This window comes from Lonchura striata, chromosome 17, assembly GCF_050655825.1.
Source record: "Lonchura striata isolate lonStrDom1 chromosome 17, ASM5065582v1, whole genome shotgun sequence".
In the NCBI taxonomy this organism is placed as follows: Eukaryota; Metazoa; Chordata; class Aves; order Passeriformes; family Estrildidae; genus Lonchura; species Lonchura striata.
The window spans coordinates 14,441,230-14,462,864 of NC_140719.1; the positions used below are offsets into that span (position 1 = coordinate 14,441,230).

The following is a 21,635-nucleotide window of genomic DNA, read 5'->3' on the forward strand; positions in this document are numbered from 1 at the left end:
TAACCAGAGGACAAATAAAGAGGTTTAAAGATACTGTATTAAAACCAGTTCTGTACAAGTTAAAACACGAACATATAGTTGCGTTATAACGGCAAATTACTTCCATCATAAAAGTGAATGTCAGAAAAAATCCCACATCTAGCTATATTACACTATCAATTTAATGTGCCTTAGGCTTTTAAAGTTTTTTGTACCTTTCATGTATGGCCTGTGATTCCTTCAAACTTCCTTATATATTATGTTAATTATTTTCTATTTTAACTCAGAAGCTTATTGCTTTCTATTCTAAAGAGAGAGGACCACTGACTGGAGTGGCCATTTCAGTGCTAGTTAGGAGCATGGTCTGGATGCTTGGGATTAAAGCAGTCCAAAGCTTTTCCAATGTACCAGTTTTATACTGAAAAAGCTGGCTTTAATAGAACCAGAAAGTGGTAATTCTGTTAATCTTTGACAGATTTAGCAATATTCCCATTAAACTTTCAACATATGTATGATTCACACTCCTTCCTTCCCAATGTGCTTTTTCAGCCTGGGATAGACAGAGCTGCTCAAGGGAGGGAAGTGGGAACAGGAAGAACAAAGGGAGTGGGTTGCCATGAGTGTTTGTCAGGATATTAGAGTGCTTGTTTCCTGTTGTCGTTTCCTAATCAGTTTCTCCAGTTCCTAACTTGCAGAGCTAGATAGGTGACTCTCTAGCTAGATTATTGCTTGGGTGGAGTGTTTTGTTTTAATTTTAAAATTAACAGTTTTAGATTCTTTGCTTTTGTAGGAAAATACAGGTTTCTAACTTGAAGTTGTGCCCTGCAGCACCAAGGTTCTTGAAAAAAAATATTTCCTGAGGATGAGGTTGTTGATTTAAGCCCATATTTATAAAGTATCCATAACCACTTGAAAGCTCTTCAACATATAGCTTGCATCCACTGATTTTAGGGCACTTAAACAAATGCAGTTAAATTCCTAAAATTTTTACTTGGTGAAGGAGCCTAGAGACTTCTCTTGTGATGCATTCTCTTGCAGGTAATTTTGTTACAAATAAAATATTTGAAAAATCAAAATTAGCCTAACTCTGTTTCTTTGACTGTCCTCTTTGCTGAACAAGACACAAATTTTTACACAGATCAGCCTTTTGATTAAGTACTGAGTGCTTTTTGGTCTCTAAAAAGCTGTCTAAGTAACCTAAGTAAGCTTTTGTGTATACGTTGTTCCAAATAGCATATGACAAAGCTTATTTCTTCAACCTGTTGCAGTTTTGTCTACGGGGAAAAAGAGAAGTTGTGCTGACTTGACAGACGACAGGGACTTTTATTTGAATGTGCCAGGGGTTTGTAGCATAACTGAATTGTTAGGATAACATTAGGTGTTTTCTCCTTGGGAAAGACTGAAGAGAAAAAAATGGGACTTGCCTTTGTGTGGGCATTCTGCTTGGACCAAGTGGGCATACCTTTTCTTTGTATTTGTAATGCTGTGAAGTGCAGTTCACTGGTTTTTTTAGAGGCTTTAGGCTGAATGATGTGATTTGAAAAAGATTTAATAGTTGATTTGTCATTCATCCTGACAATCTTGGTCATCAGCTTGTATTAAAGTCTATAGTTAGAGAATAAATCCTTCTAGCAGAAAGGTACTAACATCCAGTTATTTCTGACTATGAAGTGTGACAGTTCTCTTCAGCAGGGTAATGCAGTTGGCAAGGAGTGGCTTGAAAGACTTGGCTTTGAGAACGAGTGAAAATACTATAAAACATCTGGTCATAGAAATTAACTTCGAGTCAGTGATCAGAAATTCAAGGTAAGCTTAAAGAGATAAGGAGGCGCCAATCTTAAAAAGGTAAACTTTGAGAAATCAAACAGATTGTTTTTCCAGAAAGAGTGCAGTTGAATTGCCAGATTAATTTGCCACAAGATCTTTCAAACCCAAAAGTTAAAAAAGGAAAAGTGGTTTTTCAGGAATAGGAGGAAAAAGAAAAAAAAAAAAAGGATGGATACAGAGAAAAAACAATGTAAAGAAAAATTACCACCCAGACTTAAACCCAAAAGTGTTTATGTAAGATGTGTCTCAGGAAGTCCCTAACCACCACTTGCTGCTGACAGGAAGCAACATCTTGAAAACAGCTATTGTACCTTTGCCTTTTTCCTATAGTCTTTTTCAAAGCATTTTCTGCTTTCTGACATTGGATAGCATATGTTTAATAATGTTAAAATGCATCACTCTTAAAGCATTTAATCTTCTGTAATATATTTTTCCTGATTCATGGGAAAAGTACTAGGAAATAGCTGGGTTTTGGAGGAAAATGAAAAAAAAATTGACAGAATGCTGGAGAAAATCTGGTTTGTTTAGAGGGAAAGCTTTGGTAGAAAACTCCAGACAGCTTCAGAAATTTTTAGCCTTTTCAGTGGATAACAAAATGATTTGCACCAGTCAGAGATGATTCGTGGTACAGCTTCTTGAATGTAATTCCAGTTGAGTTCTTGGTAACATTTTCTTTCACAAACTGGTATCATAGTTTGAAAGTTCCTTGGGTTTTACTGCACTTATTGATATGTTTTTCAATATGAGACTTCATTGCTGTGGTGACAAATGTGGGATGATTAATTCCTGGGGTTGAATAGAGTGAGATTACTCAGGAAAGAACATGGGATCAACATCAAATTTTAATTTTGTTAGTTGATGTTGCTGAGGCAGAATGAACCAAAATGAGGTGCCTTCTATAGCTCTACATTTTTATTAGGTAAATTTTGCTTATAGCACATGATAAAAGAGATTGCTTGAAGTACTCGTTTTATTCATGGTTAAAAATCAGGGTCCATTATCTGCTTGTACATACAGAGTCTTTCTGCTGCAGCAAATTAATCCATATAACTGCTGTACTTCAAACTCCCCTTCAATAATAGATATGCAGGTATAGGCTAGCACATTTTTCAAACTTGTCATAGAACGGTAGAGTTGTGGCTTGAAGAGACCCCTGGAGAATAGTTGGTCTATCTTCTGGGGAAAGCAGGGCCATAAATTAGGTTACCCAATGTCCAGTCAAGCCATATCTTGAGTATTTCCAGCAAGGAAAATTGCCATCCCCTTCTGGGAAGCCTACTTCAATATTTAAGTGTATCTGCAGAGAAGAAATTTGCTCATATGCAGATAGAATGCTACCCCATCTTTTCTTGACCTGTTGCTATCACTCTGGATAGAGTATTCCCATCTTCCCTGTGACTGCTCTGTGTGTACTGGAAGAGCAATTAGGTTCCCTTCCTGCCCCTTCACTTCTCTAAGCTGAACAAAACCAAATTCCTTTAGCCTTTTTGCCTATGGCAAGCTTTCCAATCTTGTAATCACTTTGATGGCCATCCATGGGGCCATGTAGTAAATGTGTAAAGTCTCTCTTGAGACATTTTATGATTAATACATTTCTGTATGTTACAAATCACATGGTGTTGCCTTAGCAAAGGTTTGTCTTCAGATTTTTTAGAGTATTCCGAATTCTACCAAGGTTAACCAGTATATACATTTGGTTTTGTAGAAAATTTTTCCAGCCCTTAATCCTTGGAAAATATCCAGTCTTCTTGAAACCAGCAATACCACAAAATAGTTGGCTTTTTTTGCCTATGATCTAATCTCCTAACAATGGTGTCTTTGGTTTTACAAACTGCTGACTGTAGTAGTTTGGACTTTCTACCACATAGTTAATTGATAAGTTACTGTCCCTCTGTCCTCTGCTTTGTTTAGTATGATACAACCACACTACTGTATGTAGGAAAATGCTTTCATAAATATAGTTGACTACAAATTGGAAATATATCCTTGTCTCTTCTGGCCCTCCTATCAAACCAGTGTCATTATTCAATTAGTGAGGAGCAAAAATGGAAAAGAATTACTTTCCAAAGATTCTGTTCTGTTATGTGTGCCACTTACTGCATGTCTTGGAGACTCTGCTTCCTGTACTGAAGGAATGCTCTATGCTCAGACATCTGTGTTACACAGCAGCATATGTGCATTCAGAGGCTGTGAATATCTTTAGAAGTGTACATGATTGTAAGTAGGGAACTGAATTCTTCATTAGAACATCTAACTTTTTTTTACCTTCTTTTACAGCATGTTTGTGATTTTCACAGTAATAGTACAATTTATCAAATAACTGTGATAGTTTATTACAGTACTTGATCAAAATGTTACCTAAGAATAATAAATTGAAGTCCTCAGGCTTGTGTGAAATACTTCTATATCAGCTAATTATTTTTTGTTGCAAAGTAGGGAATGTCTGATTGACAAAAATATCATACATCAGCTATTTCCTAGCTTACTTGCATTTGCAGAATTGCACAGACCCTTAACATACCACTATGCATGAAAGTATATATCAAGTATGCAGTAGCGGTGTGATTTAACCACATAATTTTTGTTTTGTTAGCCCTACTATTTTTCACTATCGTTTTATAGTCATTATAAAAAAAGTTTAAAAAAGTAAAAAGTAAAAAAGACACAGTTGATAATAATGCAAGTTTTCAGTCTTTATCTGCACAGTTTTTTTTATTATCAGTTTTGCAACAGTGTGTATTTGTGAAACAATTCTAGGTGTTGTAAGTTTTGGTTTGCACATTGTGCCTGCAAGTGGTTATAAACCTCCCAAATTCTGAATTGTTAAGAATAAATGGTGCTGCTCAGGTAAAAGAAATTTGTGGCAGAACAGAAAACTTGAACTCAGGCTCTCTTTGTTTCTATTACTGCTGTTTAATACCTGCCCAGCTTTTCTCATTAGTATAAATTTGTACATGTGATTTACTCAACTGAAAGTGTTTTGTCTTTCATAGCGTGTTATGTCAGTCTTTCTTAATGAGGAGCAAATTGCACACCACAGTTGTTCATGAGGATTTTAAAGCTTACATGCTCCAGTTCAGGTTCTTCAGAACTGAGTGAAGCTGAATAACCACTGATTTTTCAAAGGCTTGGGAGTATTTTTCTTAAGACTTCAATGTTACCCATCAACTACAAAGTATGCTTATTTATTATCTGCCTCAGTGCTACTTTCTCAGAAGCCTTGAGTATTGAATAAAGAAAATAATAGGAGAAGCTTAACTGTAAATCAAGACACAAGAATACAGACTTAGGTTTGCATCCTGCTGAACACTGCAGTTCTCCACAAATATATTTTTCAGTAAAATTTAGCCTTGGAAATTGGTGGATGGAGGACTGAAAATGTGCTATCCGGGTGGCATTGACTGCTACATTTGAAGGTCACTTTTTTTCTGTATTAATGTTTTCTTGTCTTTAAACTGTTACTAATGTTCCTTCTTTGTTTGAACTCTCCAGTAGATGTTTAAAAGCTTGGTACTACAGGTTTGGTTTTCTTTTAGTAACTTAAAAATAATTTGTCCCCTTTACACAGAGTGATTTTCATTAATAAATGTAGTCCTGGATTATTTGGCCGTATTTTTCCTTAGCATGTGTTGTTACTTCCATGGGACCATAAACTAATGAACACTGTTGTCTGCATACAATATCCAACAGCTGCAAAATTAGTTCTGGTGACAATGGAGAAAAGTGAATTTCACTGGAAAATGATACTTGCCTGTGGAAGAAGCTGCCCATGAGCTCACCCTCTGGAAAATATCCCGGTGGCCTCACATCCTAGCTTTTTTCAGTGCACAGTAGCACAAATGTGAGCCAAAGTTTGAAAAGCTAGTGCTGTGTGTTTGCTTTGGCATGGGGCATCCCTGAGGCTTTCCTTTAAGAAACGAGTCTTGAAGTTTTTTGCTGAAGGGAATAATTTTGTCATTCCTCTATGCAAAATGAACTGATTCTTATCTATACCTACTATATCACATCATATATATAGAAGAGTTTGAAATATCACTGCCAAGATAAAAAAAAAAAAAATCATAAAACCTAATTATCCTTCTTTAAGGGAAGAGAGGGATAGGAACAATATGGGAAATGGGTAGCTTGGTGTGTAATTACAAAAAATGTGTTCTTTTATAACTACATTAAGTTTAATTTTTTTGACATCTGTCAGTTTGGGTTTTTTCTTCCTGCACCCCACTACCTACCAAAAGCCTATTTTCTTACAATTTTATTTGGAATTTTCAGAGCCAAGGCTAGCACCTTTCATCTTTTTTGGTGCGTGTATACCTTGTTGGTCCTCATCTGTATGTTGTCCTGGAAAATAAATTATTTGTCCTGAAAAAATGTTTACAACCACTGCTGCAGAGTGGAAGTGTGTTTATACCTTTAGTGTCAATGAGAAAAGCTGCAGATTTGCTCAAAATAGCTGGAAAGTGGCCTTGACCCAGACTGCCATAATGCATGTTGCAGTGCAGAGGCTATGAGCAAAGGATATTTTATAGTCATAACTCTAACTAGGTTTTGATGTGCCACTTGACAAGAGGGCACAGTGAAGTGCTGCTCAGTCTAGGTAGGATCTCTAGGCCATTGCAAAAACTTGGGGACTCAGGATTTGCTCAACACTAAACTGCTACAAAGCCACTCTAATATTAGGGAAATTGGAGTTCTTCCCTCATTCTGAGGTGTAAGGTGCGTGGTCTGTGCTGGCCTTGTGTAGGTGTTAGGATCTCTTGAGTGTGTGGGATGATGGCCGAAACATTTTCCCAGTGTGGTTGAAACCCTTGTTCAGATAAAGTTCAGAAAAGGTGAAAATAATAATTTGGTTTGTTTTTCACCCTCTTAAAAGCTAAGTAAGACTGAAAAAACAGGAAACAAAGCAGAACAAAAGTGCTGTTTATATTTCTTTATTATGCTATGTGAAACTTAGTATGAGATATAATAAACTGGTATGATTAATAGCTTATCCTCACAAGAGTGAAAAAGGACAAAGAGCAGGTATTGCTACCCTTGACAAACTTTTAGAAAATTCTTTTAATCACATAAAGTCATACTTTTTTTTCTTTTTACCTCTCTGCTTTTGTATGTATTTTGATAATCTAGGAAAGCAAACCCCAATTACTCCCTCTTCCTTTAAACTCATCCTTTGGCCTGGGAAATTACAGTAGCTGAGAGAAGTAGAATCACATCGGCATGCTTAATCAGTAGGTCCAGAACTGCCAACTACTAATATAAATTACAAAAACAGAGGGTTTTTTATTTTGTTTTGTTTTAAGAAAAGAGAGCAAATAGAACAATCATTCAAAACACTCATAACTTTTGATGATACATCATTTTGTCTTTCTAGAGGTAGAAATATGTAGATAGAGAAATGAAGATAAGTAGAGAATGGTTTTTAGAAGATACTTTTTGGGAGAAGGCATTAAATACTGCAGGTTACTGTTAAGATAAAACTGTTAAGGTAGTCTGAGTTACATGAACCTCTGGTTTAAAAACGGTACTGATATTTATGAGATATATAAAAATTATATCAATATTACTATATATTAAAAATTATATATATATATCTCATATATATATATATATATGAGATGTATTTCTTGAAGAGAGGATTTTTAATATGCGATGAAAATTTTTGAATGACTGATCTGTGTCATTGCAAAAATTTAAACTAGACTATAAAACTTGACCTGTTTGCTTAGCATCTTTTTTTCTTTGTTTTAACTCCAGCATGACTGGAAATTCCCATGATTTGTATGTTGTTCAGTGGTTAATCCAGCTCTATTCCACTCATTTACATGGTCTAAACATCCCTTTCAGTTTTGGTGGGATTATGAAATTACATTTGGTCTCTGGAGCACTCTCCTGTTTATCATGTCAGTGGGTCTAATGGGCATATATGGTTTTTTCATAGTCCAAATTCACAGATTGCTGGGGACTTGAGAGACAGTTATGGCCTTATGGTTTCCAGGCAAAGCATTAAACAGTTCATAACAAACTGAATTTGTATTAGCTTGTTGTCGCCTCTTTGTCTGTCTCTTCAGTTTTCAATAACAGGTCATATGATTTCTTCATTCATTCCTCCCTAAGCAGTGTAAGGCTTCTTCAGAATGCATGAATAAATAAGGTAAAAACCTAAAGAAATTAGGTATTGCAACCTGACCAATGCTGGACCTAACACAGTTTGATCCAATGAGCAGTGTACTGGTCAAGATAGTAGAGATCTGAAGAAACAGGTATATGGTGAGCTCAGCTTGAGTGAGAAAAAGTCTTGCGATGGATTTCCATGAAGTATTCCTAAGTCTCAGGGCAGAAAAGTTAATGGAGATCTTGCACACTGGAGGCAGACAAAGGAAGTATTGCAGTGGTCTCTGGTCATGGGAGCCAGCAGTTTTGTGTCCCCACACTGTCAGCACCACTGGCTGGGGCAGCTCTCACTGTTTTTTTAGTGTCCTTTTTATGGTCCTGAAAATTGCTCATAGTAGGCAGTAGCCTAAGTGCAAAAAAGCTTTTCTGTCTTTTTAAGGGGTGTCATAGAACTCAAGCAGTAATTATGGAAATTTTCAAAATGCAAATCCCAAGCTCTCCTTTGTTTAATGGGCCCAGAGCACAGTGGGGATAAACAGCTTCTGGCTGATATATTCATTAAAAATTATGCAACTGTTTCTGTTTGAAACACTAGATCAATTGGTTGATTGATTTGTTTGTTTCAGGAATTTATCTCTTGGATTTAATCTACATAGATTCTGCATATCCCGCTTCAGACAGCATAATGGAGAATGAACAAAGATCCAATCAAATGAACAATATTCTCCGAATAATAGCTGATCTGCAAGTATCCTGCAACTATGGTTGGTAAATTTTGTTATGCCTATCAAGCCTTAACTGAAATTTCTTTTGTGCGAAATTGTGGAAGCAGATTTTGGCCCTGAGGGAACACAAGAGGCTAATGATGGTAGAGTTGAACACTAGTAAGTGATGTAGCTTCCACTTCTGCGTAGCTTCAGTCTTACCAGTAAATTGGGCACATAAGCATGTATTCTGAATTGTAAGAGCTATAACAGAGGTTGTGTAGAGTTTACTGTTAGATGTGGGGTACAAATGATATACTTTCAAGTGCAGCTGTTGCATTTGGCTTATATACTGTTTCCACCAGGGGCAATCAGTAAGAATTATCTTAATATCTTCCCTTTACTTTGTAGCAGATACAATATCTAGAGTGTGGTATGTGTTCATTTGGTTATCATTTGTTGTTAGCATCCTGGTGATATATTTACAAAATGAAATACAAATATTTCAGTCTACCACTACAGTTGTTCAATGTGCAAAGTTTTTGCACTTATGTTGCTCCTGGATGAAGTCAAGTAAACGCAGAATTGTTTCTTTTTGTTAACAGAATTTTACTCTAAAAATTTCTGCAGTTCTAGCCTGCTAGTGAAGCTGCATATCAAGAAATGTGCTGGTTTTGGTATCTTAGTGAATACTCAGTGTACTCTTGGTGACTTAGCATGACTTTTCATTGCTTAAGCATGTAACAAGCTGAAAAGCCTTGAGTGCAGCTAAACAATTAAATTGAGAAAATTTAAAAGCTGCCGTTTTGGATAACTTAAAGAAAAAGGATTGTTAGATTGTGAAAAAACAAGGTCAGATGTTAGCTGTGTATGCTTAAGTACCCAGCCCTTTTTTGTTAACTTCAGTATTTCAAAATATTTAAAGGTAGGAACTAGGGATAATAATGTATGATTCTGAACAGCTAGATTATTCAGGTGTCATTTTCTTATTGTGGGTTTCATATTGTCTCTGAATGCTTTGGATGATAAAGAAACTTCCTTATTTCATTGACCCCTTTCCTTTTTACAGTTTTGGTAGCTTGCTGCAGTGCTATGTATTAATTTTGAGTCCTTTGTTAAAATTACGATGAAAATTAAAATACAGCCTTGAAAAATATTCTGGGATAACAGATGCTTTTAAAAGAGTTACCTTTACAAGAGAGCAAAACTTAAGTTAGGTGCTACAAGGTATGTTCCTATCCATGAACCATGTGTCAAGAGGTTTTTCTGTCATTCTGAACTTACTGTCTTTCATTCTTGATATTCAGCATTGTAATTATTAATTACTTATTTAATAACTTTTAAGTCTCCTCAGTTCGTGGGCAGATGAGAACCACTAATACCTATAGATACTGCCTTCAATTTTCCCCAGAACAATGAACAAAAATTCAAGCAATTTTGCAGCAGATAATATTTTTCCACCAGTGAGATAGCATCCAATAAAATCCACCAGCTTTCATGTTGATGAAATGCATCTGTATTTTCTTTAAAAACTGAAAGCATCACTTTTGCTCAGTCAAGTCAACAATTTTTTAGAGTCAAAGTAGTAGTTCTGCCCAATTTATTTTTTTGGAGGTTCAAATTCTGTTTCTATGAAGGTATCCTAAGAACCAGGAAAAAAACACCTGAAAAAATTATAATTTTGGATGACATAAATGTTAATGGTTTTTGTTTGTTTGTTTGAACACTCCACAGATCATCTCACAACACTTCCCCATGTGCAAAAGTATTTGAAGTCTGTCCGTTACATTGAAGAACTTCAGAAGTTTGTAGAAGATGACAATTACAAGTACGTTCTGTTCTTTTCTTCAGGCATTGGGAAATGTAACAGAAAGATTACTTAGTCATTAGTTTTATTAAGAGCTGAGCAAAAAGCCCTTGGCCCTTGGTTTTAGGGTGTTTCTGCTAAGTAAAATTCAGAATGACTGTCTTTCTTTATGACTATAAGCAAATTTACAAAGTGAAATATACTAGTGAAAAGTAACAGTTTAGAGTGGGTGAAAATCGAGTCTTTATTATATTACATGATGATTGTGTTCTGGGAATTTTGTTCAGTAACACTAAAGTCATGTAGTATTATGAATAATACATTAAGAACATCTACCAATTTCAAGTTATTATTTTAATAAGTTAGTATTTACAATTTAGGGGTTTAAGTTTTGAGGGTTTAAGCATGTTAAAACAATGCTTACAGAAGACCTGGAGAAGAGCTAAGCCACAGAGAAGTTTGACGCAGACACCAGAGACCACATTGGTCACTATGTGAATGTGCTCTAGTTAAAAGAAGTGATACTCCCTCGCCAGTAATTCTGAGAGAACTAGCAAATTAAGTCATAGGCTAAAGAACCAAGGTTTTAAATAGTGCAACCAAGCTAGATGGAATGCTATACAATTAACTATTAACAAATAGAGTAACTATTTAGGTGAGCAGAATTTGAAGTATTCAAAGCAAACATATGTTCAGTCATACAATGAAGCATAAAACAGTATAAATAGTACAAAATATTTTAGCATGTTTTAGAGAGCAGAGTTGGTAATGAACTTCCTTAAAACCTTTCTTGTTACCAGTTTTGTTAAACACTTCAGTTAAGAATTTTGTTTCAGAATTTATGTGTACTTAGACCGTATGCTAATAAAACAGTGATGTAAGGGTTTCTTGAAATAGAATATCACAAAAAAAGAATCTGATGACTAAAATGATAGTGCCACAAACCCCAGAATGTTATATAATTATTCTAACATTAGTTTATGGTGTTGATCAGTAGATAGCTGTCACAAGTGAGATACAGCCGTGAAAGGACTAATTCATCCCTACTGCCTATCAAATATAGTGTTTCTGTGAAAAAATAGAGTTGTTTATACTGCTTCAGAAGGACTTGGTGAGAGCTTACATGGAACATTATATGCTGCTCTGGCCATCCATGCTTGCATGCTTGAGAGTTTAAATAAATGATGGTGCAATCAGATGAATAAAATCTATCTTGTAACCCCAGATGTAATGAACTAGGTTGGGCTTTTACCTGAGAAAGGAAAAGTTTAGGTAAGTGAATCACTGTGTATAAACACAGCTGGAATAAAATGGGGAGGGTAGAAATTTAAATGAAATTGTAATGATATCACAAGGATAAAACGAGGATATCACAATGATATCACAAGGATAAAACACATAGATAAGCTAAATGTTGAAATGTGGTTTGTAAATATCAGAGTAATGGAATTCTGGAACCTCTTCTTATTTGGACTAGTGAGACAAATAATTAAATAATTTTAAGTTGAAACCTGATCAGTTAATTAAGTGAAGGCTACCAGTTAGTGTTTGTGAAAAGAAAAGAGCGTATTCAGTAATCAGAAGACTCTGCATTACCAGTGTGGAGTCATGTACACATGAATGTGAAGAGTGACCTGCACCAACTATTTACATCTTGCTGCAATTACTGCTGACACTGCTGGCATACAGACGCAACCTCCTACTGAGATGGGAAAAAAAGGTGTCATCATAACAGAGACAAAAACCCATGCTTTAGCATAACATGAGTCAGACAAATTTGCCTTTTCAATTTTGAATATATGGAGTTGGTGGTAACTCCAGCTGTTCCTCTGAGCTCTGGCTCCAGCCGCAGCGCATGATGCAGGACTATACCTTGACCAGATCTGTTGACAGGAATTCTTGGGATGAATTCGTGTGGAACTTTGCTTTCCCTGAGAGAACAGTTCTAAAAGTAAAAGCATTCAGATAAGGTGTTCTTTTGGAACTTCTCAAAGTATTATCAGGGCATACTACAAATAGAGATAAAATATCTAAAATTTGTCCTCTTGCTTAGGCTAAACTTCTGCAAAAGAAGCTGAAAGAGCACTGGGTCATTCACTTAAAAGCTTATGCTTGGTGATGATTTGAGATGTTTGTGCTTTTGTGTCTGGTTGATCACAGATACTAAGAATAGTGATGTTTCTCTAGGAAAATAATTTGGGGAAAAAAAAGTGTTTAGTGTTTTCATAGCAAAACTTATCTGCTCCATGGAATTAGAATTCCTGCCAGAGTACTATGGTAGAATGTGTAAATTCTTCCTTTATTCAGTCTTGTGACATTGGATATGTTTCACTCGCAGGCACATTGTGCAAGAGATGCACATTGACCATGAGCAGTTATTTTGCTCATTTTGGTCTCAGCCTTTGAAAAGGTCAAATGGTCCAGGACTTCTGTTAAGGGTAGTCTGAGATTTAAATCTCAGTGTTAAAATTTAACAAATGGTCTTTTATTTACTAATTTTGCACACACTTCTGTGCTTCATTAAGGTTATGAAGACAGAGAAAACTTAAACTAAGTAGTCATAGTTAGTAGAGGCTTTACATCCCCTGGATTGGATTAAAGAAACTGTTCATATTGTTCAATTTGACTTTTAGATGGAGTTTCCTGATGATGCAACAGTGTTAACACCATGTATACAATAGCTTTCATGAACTGTACTATGAACTTTTCATGAACTGTACTATGAACTATTTCAGAAAAAATGAATTAAACAAGTATTTTCCATAAACATATAATATTTGTAAAAACTTGAAATAATTCCATTTTAAATTTGAATATTAATGTAGCTTTAGTAGCAGCCTTCCTAATAATGCTTGAAGGTATTTGATATATCTTAAAGATAATTTAATTATTTTTTTTTAATTTAGTTATTTATGAGATTAATTCAATCAAGTTTTAGTGGTTTACTTTCCAGGCTTCACTGTGGCAAGGAAAAACTGGACTAAACTCACAAATGTATTAAAAAGCGGGGAAGATTTGATTCTTACCACAGGAAAGTTTCTACAGTTTATATACATTGGAAAACTTCGATCTTTTTCTACCATGTTTGTTTCATCAGAATAAAACTTTAATTAAAAAAAAATTAATTTAATTAATTCATCGAGACTCATCACATCTACCCTTAAAGAAGACTCTCATTCCTCTTTCATTTTTACACTTGGTAAGAAGTTTTTGGGTTTTGTTTTGAGTATTTGATCTCACGTTTTCCTCTCAGTTTCCCTTTAGTTTCATAGCATTTTCTGGTTGGTCCCATGCCAGAAGAAACTGTAAGCTTTAAAAATGCCGAGAGTTCTAAGTTTTTAGAGTGGGTAAGAATCTCTTCTGTCTTTTTCTTTGCAGTGACTGCTCTTTTTGAGCCAGGGACAGCATTAGTGCTCTCTGCAGAGAGGTATGTGTCACCTTTGGCATGAAGAACAGAACTATCTCAGTACCAGGCTGTCAGGGAGAGACGCTTAGATCGTTGTCCTAAAATGTATTGGCAGAATCCCAACACACGTTTTGCCAAATGGGAACCTCAATTACACTGGAAAGGAAAATATGGCAGCCGCTTTATATAAACAAAACTTTTCTCAATTTTTTTTGTGCTAGTCCAATTGCTTCCTTTAGGTTTGTGCTTGTCAGCAAGTAGGAATGCTCCAGAAAACCCCTGACAATGATGTCATGTCCTAAAAATAACAGATGTTTCTTGGTCAGCCCATACACTGTTTTCTGCAGAAGCTGCTCAGTTTTAGCAGCATGTAGCATTGTGGCACAATGCCACATCCACTTCTAACCAGAAATACCTTGCAGCCATCCCTGTAAATTTTTTTGCTGACCTTTTGGTGTCATTAGGTCAGGCCTTGTATTCTCATGGCTGTTTTTTGAGTGAAACCAGTTTGAAGACTTTTATTTGTTTTACAGTATTATCTATCTGGACAGGACAATCAGGCTTCTACCTATGCCTATAAATTAGTTCTTCAGAGCATATAGGGCAATATAGAAAAACAGAAAAACAGTTCACATTTAGGTTCAGATAGGCAAGATGCTATGGGAAAACATTCAAGAGAAATTGATCTGCAATTGAAAGGCTATACTGACTCCTAGCAGTGCTGGTGCTATAGAAGTCCTAGCTGTACCATGTTAGTTGCAGTCCTATGGGAACAGGTATTAAATGACAGGTGCTTAGTACTTATAGTAAGTATTAGTACTTAAATTAGTACTTGTAGCAGTGAACCTTGCTTGCAGTTCGTCTTCAATCAGCTCTCGGGCAGCTATATTCACTGGATCTTTTCCACCAAGAATTGTGGTGAAAGGTGGGGTGGAAGAAAACCTTCATTGTTAGTCTGAGGTTCATAGTGATCCAGTGGCCATATGGTTCAGTAGCTGTAATTGTGGCTTGACTGCCTCTCCACAGGACACAAAATAGAATCATAGAAGCATGGAATCACTAAGGTTGGAAGAGACCTCCAAGATCATTGAGTTCAACCTTTGACCAATCACCACCTTATTTACTAGGCTAGGTAAACTGAGTGGCACATCCAGTTTTTTCTTGAACAGTTCCAGGGATGATGATTTTACTCCCTCCCTGGTCAGCCCATTCCAAATGTCTGATAACCCTTTCTGTGGAGAAATTCTTCCTGATGTCCAACCTGAACCTCCCCTGGCACAGTTTGAGGCTATTCTATCTTGACCTGTTGGTTCCCTGAGAGAAGAGGCTGATCCCACAGCTGGCTATACCCTCCAGTCAGGGAATTGCAGAGAAGGTCTGCTCTGTGCCTCTTTTTCTCCAGGCTAAGCTCCACCCGCTCCCTGAGCTGCTTCTCATATGCCTTATCCTTTAGGTCCTTTCCCAGCTTTGTTGCCCTTCTCTGGAACACTCCGGTGCCTCAATGTCTTTCCTGCAGTAAGGTTCCCAGGGCTGAATCCAGGATTCAAGTTTTGGCCTCACCAGTACAGAGGGACAATCACTTCCCTAGTCCGGCTGACCACAGTGCTTTTGATACAGTCCAGGAGGCCGTTGGCCTTCTTGCCCACGTGGGCATACATGAGCTCACGTTCAGCTGCTGTTGACCAGCGCCCCTAGGTCCCTTTCTCCTGGACCACTCTGCAGCCACTCTTTCCCATCCTGTAGAAATGCATGGGGTTGTTGTAACTGAATTGCAGGAACCAGCACTTCATCTTGTTGAACCTCACATCGTTGATCTCAGCCCATCAATCCAGCCTGTCCAGATCCTTCTGCAGAGCATTCCTACCCTCCAGCACATCAGCACTCCCACCCAACTTACTGTCATCCATGAACTTACTGAGAATGCGCTCAATCTTCTTGTCCAGATCATCAACAATGATGTTAAATAGGACCGTGCCCAAGACTGAGCCATTATTAATACTAACTCCTCAGTTTTTAAGTTTCTTGTGGGCAGTCTCTGAAACTGATATCTAGGATTTATCCTGACCTGTCTCTTAGCTGAACTCATGCAATATAATTTTGGAATGTTGAAATTTCATATGTTAACATTTACACCATGCACCAAAACTAGGCTTCCTTACCATGGTAAAGCAAAGATTTGTTTTTTGAAAAGGATTCCTGAAACAAAAAAATAAATTCTAACAGTACTGTGATATTGGATGAATATAGTGTCTTCCGAGATGAAATTCTAATGATACATGGGGAAAACACAAAATAGAGCATCTTTATGCCTTAGGAGTGGTTTATTAGGCATGCTGGAACCAAGGTAGTTTTTTTTATTTAAAGTAATTCTGGTGATTGACATTGAACATTCAGCTGTAAGGATGTCGTTAGGTGTGTGAGGATATGGATGATGCATGTTGGTGGTAAGACATCAGGTTTCAAAGTATGCACTGATCTATTGAAAGTATCACATTAAGCCTCTCAGGGGCCACAGATTCTGGCTTCAGGGGTCTTGTTTGGGAAACACTGGGCATGTATGTGCAAGCGTGGAATTTGTGCTGTTCCATGGAAAATGGAGTGTCAGAGGAATTGCAAAATTGAATTTGGGTGGTGGCAAACAAGCCAGGACTGATTGAAACTGTACTGACTGTCAGTATCTCTTCTTGGAAATAAAGAATGTTTTTGATTCTTTCCAGCCTTCTGGAGGAGAGGGGGAATAGAGGAGAAGGTGGCTCAGGAATGACATCTCATTGTCAGAATATATTCCCTTTGAAATGCTGTCATAGGTTTCTCCCTCCACCCCTGTGCATGTTTTTATCTGAAGTCAGAAAGCCTTTCCTTGGGGTGCACAGCAGGGTGCTGCAGCTAGAAACTTTCCAGCTTTTGTGTGTGTTCACTGCTGTGCAATGACAGCAGTTGTTTCATTTGGATTTATGCCTATTCCATTAAAATTTACTTAACATTGTAGTCCTTCATGTAGACCTTTTTGTCAGACTGGTACAGAGCAAAGGACCCATGGATGTCAAGTTAAGAGTGCCTTGAGAAATGGCAGAAGTGATGTGCACTGAGAGATTGAGATTTGTTGGAGTGCTGAGAGCACAAGAGGAGTGAGCACATAGTAAAACACATGGAGTGAGGCAGCATGGCATATAATACTTTCTTCTAATTACTTTCTTTTACTTTTAAGTGTTGGTCACTTTGTCCTATTGAGCTTCTTTTCTATAAGTCACAGTAACACAATTGCTATTTCTGTGTGCACATGGTAACAGTAAATATGCTTTCATGTTTAGATGGAATAAAATGTTAGGTTTGTATCTAAATTACTAACTTTGTGAGTTGGTTTTTTTTTTTTTATTTTTTTTTTTTTCCCAAGGTAAAAGGCTGGATGAAGTTACGTTTTTGAACTGAGAGGGAGGATTAAATAATGTTTTCTCTTTCTGCTTTCATAGACTTTCCTCAGAGTTTCTTTCTTGGTTCTGACAGATAGTGATTTATTTTAAAAAATAATTGTTTTGTTACATCACAGAATAAATAACTACACTTCCAAGAAAGCAAAATTCCTAGTTAGCACTGCCAAAATAATTACTTCTTCAATTTTTTTCAACTTCTATTGAGAATTTTTTTTTTGTTAATTTCTCTAAAAACTTGTTTTTCCAGATTATCTTTAAGAATTGAGCCAGGTAACAGCTCTCCTCGACTGGTTTCCTCCAAAGAAGATCTTGCAGGTATAAAACATAATTTGAAAATTTGAGTAAGGAAATAATTTTAATTACAGAAATCCTCTACTGAAGTATATGGGAAAACCTGGAGGTACATTGGTAACATGAGTCAACAAGAAAGATTGCTGACTTATATAAAAGCAGTCCCAATTCAAGGGATGTCACAGAGTGTTTGCTAGTGTTGAAACAGGTGTCAGATTGTGTGATTTTTTTTACAAATGCTTGTGTTTTCATCATTATTTTATAAGTGAAGAAAAAAGATCCCTCTTGCAGTACAAAAAAAAAACCAATGCAGTGAATAACACAGGAAATTCTTCCTTCAGGTTTCTGTGTGATCACATATATTTGAAACAATTTCATTGTCAACAGCAGGAGGACAAAAGATTTGTAGCAACAACAGCTTCTAGCAACATCTGAAAAACTAGAGCACCATAAGTTGACAAAAATTAATCTGCTGTTTATTGCTATGACCAGGCTAAACAAACATCAGGCTATGTGAAATATACTTCCTGCTATAAGAGCCATTATCTCAAAAGCTGTTACGTTTTAATCTCTTGAACCTGAGTGGCCAATTTTCTGGCTCATTATGTAAAACCATGTGTGAATGTAAAAACCCCAAGGAGTCCCGACCACATCTGACATGCAGTTTTAATTGGCATTAAAAATGTCTTTTTTTCTCACCAATGAAAGTCAAAGTAAATGAGAGAAAGAAAAAGGAAGATGCTAAATAAAAAATGAACAAAAATCCCATGTGTTTTTCCTCTGCCTCCCAGCTCTTCATGTTGGCTGCTGTCAAATGACCAGTTGTTTATAGGGAACCTCTTGTTTGTCCTTGTATTGTGATTGCTATTCACAGAGTCAGATAAACATTTGACCTGGTCTTCAGTTTCTTTAGGAAGGTGCTTTTCCTTTCCCTGCTTAATGCTCAGTATTATTAATTGCTGCATAAAGGAGTAGTTCACAGGAATTTTTTTTATTAGATGAGTTCAAAAGTAGTTTGTAATGAACACTTTCTTCATACAGAAATGCATTTGCAAGTTGACTTCCCCACAGGAGCCATCACGGTGTTGTTCTCTGAATCTGTGTCTGGAAAGGTGTTGATAAGTTACCAGGCTTCTGCTAAGCAGTGCCCACTGCATCAAGGCTATCTCTCCAAACCCAACCCCCTGCCAAAAAGGCCAGTAGGTTGGGGGATGGGCAAGAGGTTGGGAGGGTACATAGCCAGGACAGCTGATTTAAGCTGCCCAAAGAGATATCCTACACCATATGACACACTCATCAATAAAAGCTAAGACAAAGGTGGGAGCAAGGCATTTATTATTAAAGTTTATCTTCCTAAGCATGGGCTACAATGCTTGGGTTAGGCCATGGCTTTTTATTGCCTGCTGATGGGAAGTAGACGATAATTTTTTCTTTTTATTTCTTTTGCTTTTGGACACAGTCATTGCTTTTTAAAATCAATTTGCCTTTATCTCAGCCCACAAAGGTTTTGCATCGTATTTTCTTCACCCTGTCCTGTGAAGGATGGGGAGTACTGACAGCCCATGAAAGTCAACCCACCACATCATGCCACATTTTCTCTTGCTTTTGTGAGGATTTGATTTTTCAAACTAGAGACTTGAAACAAAGTCATTGCCTCTCATTTGATTGCATTTTTCTTACATATATAAAGCAGACAAGTAAACATTTTATTTTCTGGCTTTTACTTTATATTACTCATGTCTACATGCTCAACTCTTGAACTTTGATGTTAACACTTCATTTATATGATTATGGAATACGATTTCAGTCATAGCAGCATGGCATGTGGTCATCACCAGTACTCTGTAAGTCTTAATCAAGGGCTGAGACTTTATTAGAACTCTAATGGAAGGCAATTAAAAATACAGTTCCAAAGTTGGAACTGTACAAATTTGAATTTGTCTGATCTAGGCAAAGAATACAGCATGATACTGCAGTGAGCTCAGCTGGAGTCCACAGAAAATGATTGGGTCAATATTCAGTAGTACCTACTTCATTGAATATGTGATCCTATAGTATCAGTTAGTATTAGGAGTGGGTGAATTTTCTCTTCTAAATCTACAGTGCCCTTAAGTGCTCTGTAAGATTGCTTTACTTAGAGTGAGAATTAATGTGATGACTAGACACCAAGTGCTGAGTCATTCCTATTCCTCCATTCTTGTGTTAGTATTTCCTTCGAAAGCTTGATCCTTTTGTGGACTGCTGTATTTATTTCTTGTTCAGCTAGAGGATTCTCATTTACTGCCAGTTAGACAATGAATGCCATCAACATTTTGTAATACCCACAGGAATTTTTGAGTGAGCTGCACCTGTGTGGCTGGAAAAATGCTACTAAATAGAATCCAGTACATTTTACTGAAAATAAATTTTATTGAAAACTTTATTCCTGGAGAAGGTTTAGTAAGTAAGTTAGCATGAATTCAAATTGAAATCTAACTAAGCATGAAGGCAATACTTTATTGTTTATTTCACAACATTAATAAATAGGAGTATTGCCATATGTTAGTTTTGAATAATTCTGAACAAAGATACTCAAATACCAATAATGAGATATTTGAACATGGAGAATTAAAAATAGCACATTTAAAGGTATTGCTGTCAATTTTATTTGGATTCAAGTTATACTTTGAAATTAATTCCACTTTGGACATTGCATGCCAGAAGTAAATCCTTTGCAGGCTGTAAGCTACAATGATAATAGATGATCTCAAAATACTTTGGGCTGTAGTTTAATGTTCCAGTTAATAGTTTAAGGCATGGGAGTCTGATAATAGTGATTTAAAGTTAAAGGTTCTTAGCCCATAAGGTCAGTCATCAGTTAAGTTGTCTTGATAGTACAAAGGTTAATACGTTACTAATAGCAATGTCTAGTCGAGTTTTGCCTGTGACATGCTGCCGCCTTAGAGATCAGCATGTGTTTCCAGAGACAAAAAAAAAGTTCAATGCCATTGGTATTAATTCCAGAGCCTATAATGGGATTAAGTGCAGAGAATAGTGTCATCTTTGTATTCTAAAATATAATTGCATGTGTTGATGATAGAAATGGATTTTACTTGCCAGCACTGTGAATTTATCTTCTAGCCAGTTTTCTCTCTTTCAAAAAAATTGTAGCAGTTTACTGTGGCCAGAGACATTGTGGATTTCTTTTTTTCCCCTTGAAATATCTTTATGAGTGTGAGGCTCAATAAAAACAGTTAAGTCCTGCAGCATTTCTGTTTGCAAAGTGCTGGAGAAAACCATGTGTCCATTTTCCACTTCTTTTGCCAACTAGTTTTCCAGTAAATTCAAACAGGAGGCAGGAATCTGATTAAAGTGACTGTCTCACAACAAGCTATGTTTTGTATATTAGTGGCTAAGAGGGTCTCATTTAATTACCAAATGCATATATAATTGTGAATAGTGCTTTCACAAAAAGATTTAATGTCTTCCATAACGCTGCAGAGTTTCTTGTCCCTCACAAGTAGCATTTAAGAAGGAGCTTTAAGCAGTTTAGTTGAATGCTTTTGGGAACCGTGTGATTCACACAACTTCCTTGGCAGCAACTTAAGTCTGTTCATTCTGCCTTGCTGTGGTTTGAGAGAGAGAGAGAGGATGTAGCTGCAGAGCTTATAGTATGCTAACTGTTCACAGTTTCTAGTTGGATTAGCTGCAAAAGACATCTCTGTTGCTGCAGTGTTAGCTGAAAGGTGCTTGTCATTTATGGTATGGCTGTTAGGTTGTTTTGGAAGGTATAACTCAATAAACTTTTCCAGAACAAAGGAAAAGATTTAATGCAGTAAATGGTAAATGTAAGCCTTCTAAGCAACTGAAGTGCCTCAGAATTTGCACACTACGTGTAGCTCAGTCAATAAATATTCTGTTATGCTTACTCTTTCTCATCATATTATTTGGAAAAGTTCAGGGTGCAGTGCTAAGCAGAACATACAAAGTGGTTACTCATTCTCTGGAATATAACATATTTACTCTTGAAAAACAATATAAAAAGTTAAAATAATGGTAAAATAATTACCATATCCAGAAAATTTTATCTAATACTAAGTGAC

At 36.4% G+C, this 21,635-nt stretch overlaps 1 protein-coding gene across 9 annotated transcripts in view; it reads left to right on the forward strand.

Annotated features, from left to right (window-relative positions):
- The window catches only part of RALGPS1 (Ral GEF with PH domain and SH3 binding motif 1), a 74,509-nt gene that overhangs the window by 32,533 nt on the left and 20,341 nt on the right, over positions 1–21,635 (forward strand). For all 9 annotated transcript variants that reach the window (XR_014949243.1, XR_014949241.1, XR_014949242.1 and 6 more), the window contains 3 exons: positions 8,541–8,678; positions 10,353–10,446; positions 17,510–17,577. Coding sequence is in view for 6 of the 9 variants with exons in the window: in XM_085556436.1 (XP_085412562.1) it covers positions 8,541–8,678; positions 10,353–10,446; positions 17,510–17,577 (300 nt within the window). In the remaining 3 variants the exon portion in view is untranslated. The remainder of the gene's footprint in view (positions 1–8,540; positions 8,679–10,352; positions 10,447–17,509; positions 17,578–21,635) is intronic.